General features: G+C 40.4%; 1 protein-coding gene across 1 annotated transcript; it reads left to right on the forward strand.

Annotated features, from left to right (window-relative positions):
• Nucleotides 1-2703: 2703 nt before the first annotated feature.
• LOC311115077 (oligodendrocyte transcription factor 2-like) lies at nucleotides 2704-3501 on the forward strand (the record flags this gene model as incomplete). The annotated part of the gene is made up of 1 exon (XM_084190286.1): nucleotides 2704-3501. One exon carries the CDS (start codon nucleotides 2704-2706, stop codon nucleotides 3499-3501), a length of 798 nt encoding a protein of 265 aa, XP_084046412.1.
• Nucleotides 3502-11087: the final 7586 nt, after the last annotated feature.

An 11087-nucleotide genomic window follows, 5' to 3' on the forward strand; every position in this document is an offset into this window, starting at 1 on the left:
AGACACTAAAGTAATCCTCCAAAAAAACGTGGCAAAGAAATTAACTTTTTTTGTCCTGAATATTTTGTATATTATGTTTGGGGCAAATCCAACACAACACATCACTGAGTACCCCTCTCCATATTTTCAAGCATGGTGGTGGCTGCGTCATGTTATGGCTCATAATCGACAAGGAATAGGGAGGTTTTTTGGGGGATAGAAAGAAATGAAATAGAGTTACCACAGGAAAAATCCCAGAGGAAAACCTGGTTCAGTCTGCTTTCCAACAGACACTGGGAGACATATGCACCTTTCAGCGGGACAATCACCTAAACTCAACGCCAAATATACACTGAGAGTTTCTTACCTTGAAGAGTTTTAAAAAGATTAATGGGCAAATATTGTACAATCCAGGTGAGCAAAAGCTCTTAGAGACTTACCCAAAAAGACTCACAGCTGTAATCGCTGCCAAAGATCATTCTAACATGTATTGACTCAGGGGGTTAAACACTTATCTAATCAAGCTATATTAGTGTTTTATTTTTCATTAATCTTTTTTTAAATGTAGTATTTTTCTTCCACTTTGATATTACAGAGTGTTTTATGTAGATCGTTGAAAGAAAAAGACAATTAAATCCATTTTAATTCCAATTTGCAACACAACAAAATGTGGAAAAAGTCAAGGGGTGTGAATACTTTCTGAAGGCACTGTATAATATAATATGGCCAGTTTATTATCATAACAATATTTTACTGGATAGCATAGCTGGGTAAAAACATTGTCCTCAAGGTAAAGTAGTTTATATTGCACAATGGTCTTAATGCTAAAATGGGTGGTGGAGGATTTATGAAAAATAACTGAGTAGGCCTAAATAATACATTAAACTATTATTATTATTATTATTATTATTATTATTATTATTATTATTATTATGATATGTAGGTCTACTTGTATGTATGTTTACTCGCTTTGCCTGTAGTTTGTGACTGGTTCCACTTATTTCTCGGACAATGACCTTGTCAGCTTCAGTTATATCAGAGCGCCAGAGAGTCCCTTGTTTTGTTCTCTTTATTATCGCCTGGCTGCCAAAAGTGGCCTGCGCTCCTGTTAGTCATATTGGACTAATTGAAATGTTACTGATCATAACCGTTAAAAACTATTTTTGCAGGCTTCGTTTATTAACGTTAAAATAAATGCCATCTAACGGTTTGAGTCGTGTCTCACGCCGTCAGCTGTTGGGTGCTCAAGGGGTCGTCGGGTTAAAACAATAAGCGCTATTGCTCAAACCGTAATCAGCGCCTTCAAATGGGCGTGGGCGGAGAGAGTGTGTGTGCGTGTGTGTGTTTGTGGATGTGTATGTGTGCTGTGCGCGCAACGACAGAAGACTCACAGTAAACATATTGCAGCACAAAGCTTAATCACTATTCGTTGGTTATTTCCAAAGGCCTGATTGAGTTAGTAATATTGCTTTCATTTCACAGCAGGAAACAAAAGATTATCGAAGTATGCTGTCAAATTATGATCATGTTTATTATGATATTTTCTGAGGAATTATTTCGTTTAGAAACACAATCAGCAAATTAAATAACCTTAAATGTAAGCTTACCAAAAGCGAAGATGTTCATCATAAATAGCCTATTCATAATGAAAAGTTAATTGATTTACAGTTTTAATTTAATTTACAGTTATCGAATACCGTCTTTGAATATTCAAAACATGTATGCATTGCTTTTTTCCATCATATGGATTAGGCAGGGTTACTGATGTGGTAAAAATAATAAAATGATTTCACGAAAGTATATCAACACTCATCAGTTCTCTCCTGCTGTAGAATTTGAAAAGAGAGAAAGCAGCTCGTTCTTTTCCCACCGAAAAATCTAGAATCTACCCAAAAGAAAGTGTAGTCATTTTCAGAATTTTCTGCAAGGATGTTATATAATGTTGATGTTATATAAATAACATAATACAATTATATTATATTGTGGTGGTCAATAAGATTTCTTTAGCCTACATCATTAAAACAGCTACATGCCTAAACAACTTCTTTCCCTCACAAGATGCCATATGCGGAGTGTGTCTAATTCATTCATTTAACGATGCTCGAATTTCTTTGTAATGACATCAGATTTGAAGACCCCTAACTCCTCCAAGCCTCCTCCCCTCTCTTCGTTCGCAAGAAGCCCATTGGTGGATGGATGACAGGCAGTCGGAAAAGCCATGGCATTGTCCCGGTGACTTGCCCCCGGATCGTTAAGTCAACTATAAAACCCTGTCATCATGCCCGTGCGTGCCAAATGGGCTGTCAGTAGTGAATGGGAGTAACAAGTGGATTCAACAGCGACACTTTCTCTGCACCGAGCTGCGCTCTGCATCTCCCTCTCGGTAGGTTTCATGTCTGCTTTTCGGGAAAACATTGATATGTAATTTAGGCAGCTGTGATTTTCGTCATAAAAATAGCCTCATCTGAGAATCTTTGTTTTGAACTTCATGCATAACATTACTTTCAAGAACCTTCTCGTGTACTTTCGTGGATGTTTTTGTTTACCTTCTCTTGTTAATCCATTGCACACAGAATTGGGTTGAACATGTAGCATCTTCTTATAATCTGTTCACATAGTTTTACATTTTAATCCCAGTGGTTCTGAAAAATCTGATGCTAAATGGGTTTGTTTACTTTTCTTTCCGTAGACTATTGCGTTGTCTGAATAAACCCGAGGATCATCATGGACTCCGATACCAGCCGAATGTCGACCCGGCCTTCCTCCCCCGAGGTGCACGATATGTTCCTGCATGCGATGAAGAAGCGTATGGTGGGTTTCTCCGGTACTGTCTCGTCCACACAGAGCGACTCTCTGCCAGAGATACCCGCGGACCTGCGGAGCCTCTCCGACGACGACGACGATATCACCCTGAAAATGCTGTCAAAGAAGGACCGTAAACTGCTCTCAGAGAACGAACTGCAGGGGATGCGGCTGAAGATCAACAGCCGGGAGCGGAAGAGGATGCACGACCTTAACATCGCCATGGACGGTCTCCGGGAGGTCATGCCTTACGCCCACGGGCCCTCGGTACGCAAGCTCTCCAAAATCGCCACTCTCCTCCTGGCGAGAAACTACATCCTGATGCTGAGCAACTCGCTGGAGGAGATGAAGAGGCTGGTCAGTGAGTTCTACGGCAGCGGCCACCACAGCAGCTTCCACCCCTCCGCCTGTGGTACCATGGCGCACACCGGACCCCTGCCCGGTCATCCGGCCGTTTCCCACGCCTCCCACCCGGTGCACCACCCACTTCTTCCCCCGGCGGTCTCCACGGTAGCCTCTCTCTCCACAACGGGTCTCACCTCGATCAGACCCCACCATGGACTCCTGAAAGCGCCCTCGGCCGGCCCGGGCCCCCTGGGCAGCAGTTTCCATCACTGGGGCGCGGGGATGCCCTGTCCGTGCAGCATGTGCCAGGTGCCACCACATGTTTCCGGTATGAGCGCTGTCACCATGTCCAGACTGACGAGTGACTCTAAATGACTTGAACTCTTATCATAAAAGGAGAGGGGAAGAAAAGGGAAATTAACTTTCGTTTGAAGAAGTCACCGTGTATCTCAGTCCATATCAACACGTTTTTATTTTATTCATCTGTTGCTGAAATAAGCTTTGGTTTGAGCCAGCAGAAATGCATTGCTTTAGAAAATTGGAGCAGCGCTACTTACTTACCATTTTGTAACATTATTTAGCAAAATGTATAACAGGTGCTTATGACACATTTTCATATTCAGTAAAGCCCATCAGTTCACTGTATGCAAACTGGTCTTACATTGTGGCTGACAGGAATACACATCATATGAAGGGCATTACCGATGGCATTTAATGTAATGTTCTCGATCATTATTGAACTTTAGACTAGCCCATTCCAAGACAGAATAAACGGAAGTACAATATTTAGGTATAGTATACTGCATGAGAACACAATGGTAAATGTAGATTGTAAATATGTAGATTCAGAATGCTGTTTGTACGAGATATTTTATATCAGGCCCTTGGTTAATGTTTGGATTGACCCCTTTAGCCTGTGTCTGCTTTCAGCCATGGTACCATGTTTCTCCCTCTGCTACATTTTTTTTATTTTTTATTTTTAGTCATTTAGCAGACGCTCTTATCCAGAGCGACTTACCGTTAGTGTGTGCATACATTTTTCATACTGCCCCCCCCCCAGTGGGAATTGAACCCACAAACCCTGGCGTTGCAAGCGCCATGCGCTACCAACTGAGCTTCTGCTTCTTCCTCTGCCTCTTGTATAATAATGTCCTTTCAGTGTTCTCTCTCCGACGTCACTGCCGAGCCTAGATGGCTGTTTTCTGATGTATGTTCCTCTTTCGGTGTTTCTGTTGCCAAGCATGCCAGTAACCGCCCGACCCGAAGAATGATCACTTCTTTATTTTTTTATAAAAAGTGCTAAATTATATTTATTTACTTATTTTGGATGGGATTTCAAATGAATCAATGACGATGATTATGTTGGGATTTTAAATGTTAAATAAAACAAGTTTATTCGAAATCTTTCTTATTGATGTAACAAAAGAAAATCGAAGCTTAAAGTTCCACATAAATTGTAAGAAAAACATGCATGTTATCCATTAGTCCAAATGTAGATATTATCTAAACGTCAAATAGGTGATGTAAGCAATAGCTCAACAGGTTGTTCTCTCCAGACATGTATATGGCATTTTGAGATATAAGTAGAAATACGTATATTTCAAAGCTGTGCGTAAAAGTGGGACAACATGTACATTTTATTAAAACCTTCAACATTTTATAAAAAACCTTCAACATTTTATAAAAACCTAAAGTCTATGTTTAAACAATAGTCATGGGCCTTTAGTAAATTATTTTTCGTACAAAACCAAATTAGAAACACAATACACTTTAATAAACGTAGGCAATACATTTGAAACCTGTTTTTTCGTTGATCAGAATTATGATTGACTAACAATGACTAACTGTCCCCCTCTGTTCAATTCAACTGAGGACAAAGAAATCCACAACATGCAGATTCTATTCACAGTGAGTCCAGACTGCTTAATTTTGAGCTCTCACTTTTGTTAGCAACATCATGATTTACGTGTGTGTAATATTGTTTTACATGTGGATTATACAGTATATGTTTTATACCCTCGTAAAACCAATAGCCCTCTCTCGGACAAATACAGTTGAAACTTCAAACTTGTCATTCAGAAATCAAATATCCCGAAATTGTTATTCAACTTCTTGAACTCGTCTAGGAACGTATATATATATTTTTAATTAGGTTTTAGATATTTCGTTTCATAGAATTATAGAAGTACAAACCACATAAGATGTGATTCACCGCAAACTCGACATTTGGAGAAGACACATTCCCTTTAATCTGAAATGTTCATAAGTGATGATGAAAAGTTACAAATGTCAGGATTGTTTTAGAATAATTTATAATGAACATGTACAGCTCCGGTTTGTTTTATGGAGTCAGTCAGCTTGTGAAGGAGGCCCCTGCAAGGCAAAGTGGTAACAAATAAAACATGCATTACAGGCCACATATAAATCAAGCTAATTATCCTAACTAAGTAGACAAAACAAATAAATATAATTTATATTCAAAGTATACATATAGAATATATCAACGTTATTATAGTGTTCTCCTTAATTCTATTCAGAGCACAACACACTTGTTTTTGACTTTGCGTCTCCTTCAGACTAGCTCATTCAAAGGTATGCACGCATGACTGTAAGTCGCTTTGGATAAAAGCGTCTGCTAAATGGCATATTATCATTATTATTATTATAAAGGTGACTTTACTTTTTTGGCACCAGTTCGATTTGTCCACGTGCGCCATCACACACAAAGCCCCGCTGTCACAACGAGCACTGTTTGAATTATTTGGGCAAGAATCCAATTGGAATTCCGTATTTCTAGTTTTTTTTTTTTGTTATACTTTAATGAGCTGAAAAAGCTAATACTGTCCTTGATGAAATGCGGCCTTTTGGATATTTGTTCAGAGACTACATGAGAGGGGGCCACTTACCGAGACCTAAGCAAAGTGTATTTGGATTCTTGAGCTATATATGCAAAATATGCGGGCAAACGATCCCAACACAAGTTCTGTTGTGAGGAATATCCGGGAATAAATGAATACAGCAGGGTATACATTAGTAAACGGCGGCAGCTGCATAGCAGATTGTGCATGCGGTTGCAATGTTTTCAAAAGGCTTTTGAAAATGGAACGATATCGAATGAACCTGATGTTTGAATATTCATACTCACATTTGTTTATTCCGCTGTTTTTCATTTTTTTATTTTTACAATTGAATTATTCAAATGATGTGAATAAGAAAACTAAAAAGTCCTTCAAGATTTGTAGGGCATTTCGGGAGAAGCCCAAAGAAAAACATTTATTTCACTCACTGCTATCTCCTCCTAACTTAACTTCAACCACTTGAAACAAGTGGCTCTTTTTCAATAGTTTTAGTTGTTTTGCATGGGGTCACACACACACACACACACACACACACACACACACACACACACACACACACACACACACACACACACACACACACACACACACACACACACACACACACACACACACACACACACACACACACACACACACACACACACACACACACACACACATGCACAGTGATGCCACACCTGAAGAACCTAGGTAAAAGGATGGGGGGCCAGGATGACAGAAGAGGCCACCTGAGCCATCCCAGCCAATAGAATGTTTGTATGCATCTACTAGCCTATTAAAAAGGGTAATGTTTCATGTTTGACAGAACAAATTGAGTCCAAACTGAGTTTAATCGAATTTGTACACGACACAATGTTGAACATGTATTTTTTACCAACATCTGCTTGTACCAGGTCATCTCTTAGCCCGCCACCCTATTGAGAACCCATTTGCTGGCTGCGAAATGCAATTACTCACAGAGTTAATGGGGATTATGAGGTATCACATTTCAAAGTTAATTAGAACCCCCGTTCCCTCCCCACAATTCCATCTATTTCATTCCCACCATAATGAGCAGCCTTTCTCACTTCATTACGAGTCAGTCAGACAGCTAGAGTCAGTCAGCTACACACCATTACACCAACACATACATACATACATACATACACACGTACATACATACACACGTACATACATACACACATACATATATACATACATACACACATACATACATACATACATACATACATACACACGTACATACATACATACATACATACATACATACATACATACATACATACATACATACATACATACATACATACATACATACATACATACATACATACATACATACATACATACATACATACATACATACACACATACATACATACATACACACATACATATATACATACATACACACATACATACATACATACATACATACATACACACGTACATACATACATACATACATACATACATACATACATACATACATACATACATACATACATACATACATACATACATACATACATACATACATACATACATACATACATACATACATACACACATACATACATACATACACACATACATATATACATACATACACACATACATACATACACACATACATACAGAGTACATTTGGAAAGTATTCAGACCCCTTAATGTTTACCACAATATGTTACGTGACAGCCTTATTCTAAAATTGATAAAATAAAATAAATTCCTCATCATTCTACACACAATACCCCGTAAAGACAAAGAGAAAATAAATCAATTTTGTGCAGCACAATAAAAAAAAATACAGAAATACTGTATTTCCTAAGTATTCAGACATTTTGCTATGCGACTCGAAATTGAGCTCAGGTGGATCCTGTTTCCATTGATCATATTTGAGATGTTTCTACAACTTGATTGGAGTCCACCTGTGGTAAATTCAATTGAAAGGCACACACCTGTCTACATAAGGTCCCACAGTTGACAGTGCATGTCAGCGCAAAAACCAAGCCATGAGGTCGAAGGAATTGTCGATAGAGCTCAGAGACAGGATTGTGTCGAGGCACAGATCTGGGGAAGGGTACCAAATCATTTCTGCAGCATTGAAGGTCCCCAAGAACAAAGTGGCCTCCATCATTCTTATATGGAAGAACTTTGGAACCACCAAGACTCTTCCTAGAGCTGGCCGCCCGGCCAAACTGAGAAATCGGGAGAGAAGGGCCTTGGTCAGGGAGGTGACCAAGAACCTGATGGTGTCTCTGACAGAGCTCCAGAGTTCCTCTGTGGAGATGGGAGAACCTTCCAGAAGGACAACCATTTCTGCAGCACTCCACCAATCAGGCCTTTATAGTAGAGTGGCCAGACAGAAGCCACTCCTCAGTAAAAGGCACATGACAGCCTGCTTGGAGTTACCCAAAAGGCACCTAAAGACTCTAAGACCATGAGAAACAAGATTCTCTGGTCTGATGAAACCAAGATTGAACTCTTTGGCTTTAATGCCAAGCGTCACTCACGTCTGGAGGAAACCAGGCACCGCTCATCACCTGGCCAATACCATCCCAAAGGTGAAGCATGGTGGTGGCAGCATCATGCTGTGGGGATGTTTTTCAGCGGCAGGGACTGGGAGACTAGTCAGGATTGAGGGAAAGTACAGAGACATCCTTGATGAAAACCTGCTCCAGAGCGCTCAGGACCTCAAACTAGGGCGAAGCTTTACCTCCCAACAGGACAATGACCCTAAGCACACAGCCAAGACAACGCAGGAGTGGCTTCGGGACAAGTCTCTGAATGTCTTTGAGTGGCCCAGCCAGAGCCCGGACTTGAACCCGATCTAACATCTCTGGAGAGACCTGAAAATAGCTGTGCAGCGACGCTCCCCATCCAACCGGACAGAGATTGTGAGGATCTGCAGAGAAGAATGGGAGAAACTCCCCAAATACAGGTTTGCCAAACTTGTAGCGTCATACCCAAGAAGACTCAAACCTGTAATCGCTGCCAAAGGTGCTTCAACTGTGTACTGAGTAAAGGGCCTGAATACTGACAGTTGAAGTCGGAAGTTTACACACCCTTAGGTTGGAGTGATTAAAACTAATTTTTCAACCACTCCAAAAATGTCTTGTTAACAAACTATAGTTTTGGCAAGTCGGTTAGGACATCTACTTTGTGCATGACACAAGTAATTTTTACAACAGTTGTTTACAGACAGATTATTTCACTTACAGTGGGGAAAAAAGTATTTAATCAGCCATCAATTGTGCAAGTTCTCCCACTTAAAAAGAGGAGAGAGGCCTGTAATTTTCATCATAGGTACACGTCAACTATGACAGACAAAATGAGGAAAAAAATCCAGAAAATCACATTGTAGGATTTTTAATGAATTTATTTGCAAATTATGGTGGAAAATACATATTTGGTCAATAACAAAAGTTTCTCAATACTTTGTTATATACCCTTTGTTGGCAATGACACAGGTCAAACGTTTTCTGTAAGTCTTCACAAGGTTTTCACACACTGTTGCTGGTATTTTGGCCCATTCCTCCATGCAGATCTCCTCTAGAGCAGTGATGTTTTGGGGCTGTCGCTGGGCAACACAGACTTTCAACTCCCTCCAAAGATTTTCTATGGGGTTGAGATCTGGAGACTGGCTAGGCCACTCCAGGACCTTGAAATGCTTCTTACGAAGCCACTCCTTCGTTGCCCGGGCGGTGTGTTTGGGATCATTGTCATGCTGAAAGACCCAGCCACGTTTCATCTTCAATGCCCTTGCTGATGGAAGGAGGTTTTCACTCAAAATCTCACGATACATGGCCCCATTCATTCTTTCCTTTACATGGATCAGTCGTCCTGGTCCCTTTGCAGAAAAACAGCCCCAAAGCATGATGTTTCCACCCCCATGCTTCACAGTAGGTATGGTGTTCTTTGGATGCAACTCAGCATTCTTTGTCCTCCAAACACGACGAGTTGAGTTTTTACCAACAAGTTCTATTTTGGTTTCATCTGACCATATGACATTCTTCCAATCCTCTTCTGGATCATCCAAATGCACTCTAGCAAACTTCAGACGGGCCTGGACATGTACTGGCTTAAGCAGGGGGACACGTCTGGCACTGCAGGATTTGAGTCCCTGGCGGCGTAGTGTGTTACTGATGGTAGGCTTTGTTACTTTGGTCCCAGCTCTCTGCAGGTCATTCACTAGGTCCCCCCGTATGGTTCTGGGATTTTTGCTCACCGTTCTTGTGATCATTTTGACCCCACAGGGTGAGATCTTGCGTGGAGCCCCAGATCGAGGGAGATTATCAGTGGTCTTGTATGTCTTCCATTTCCTAATAATTGCTCCCACAGTTGATTTCTTCAAACCAAGCTGCTTACCTATTGCAGATTCAGTCTTCCCAGCCTGGTGCAGGTCTACAATTTTGTTTCTGGTGTCCTTTGACAGCTCTTTGGTCTTGGCCATAGTGGAGTTTGGAGTGTGACTGTTTGAGGTTGTGGACAGGTGTCTTTTATACTGATAACAAGTTCAAACAGGTGCCATTAATACAGGTAACGAGTGGAGGACAGAGGAGTCTCTTAAAGAAGAAGTTACAGGTCTGTGAGAGCCAGAAATCTTGCTTGTTTGTAGGTGACCAAATACTTATTTTCCACCATAATTTGCAAATAAATTCATTAAAAATCCTACAATGTGATTTTCTGGATTTCTTTTCTCTCAATTTGTCTGTCATAGTTGACGTGTACCTATGATGAAAATTACAGGCCTCTCTCATCTTTTTAAGTGGGAGAACTTGCACAATTGGTGGCTGACTAAATACTTTTTTCCCCCACTGTATAATTCACTGTATCACAATTCCAGTTGGTCAGAAGTTTACATACACTAAGTTGTCTGTGCCTTTAAACAGCTTGGAAAATTCCAGAAAATGATGTCATTGCTTTAAAAGCCTCTGATAGGCTAATTTACATCATTTGAGTCAATTGGAGGTGTACTTGTGGATTTCAAGGCCTACCTTCAAACTCAGTGCCTCTTTGCTTGACATCATGGGAAAATCAAAAGAAATCAGCCAAGACCTCAGAAAGAAATGGTAGACCTCCACAAGTCTGATTCAT

Source organism: Coregonus lavaretus (assembly GCF_964263955.1).
Source record: "Coregonus lavaretus genome assembly, contig: HAP1_SCAFFOLD_2211, whole genome shotgun sequence".
Classification (NCBI taxonomy): domain Eukaryota; kingdom Metazoa; phylum Chordata; class Actinopteri; order Salmoniformes; family Salmonidae; genus Coregonus; species Coregonus lavaretus.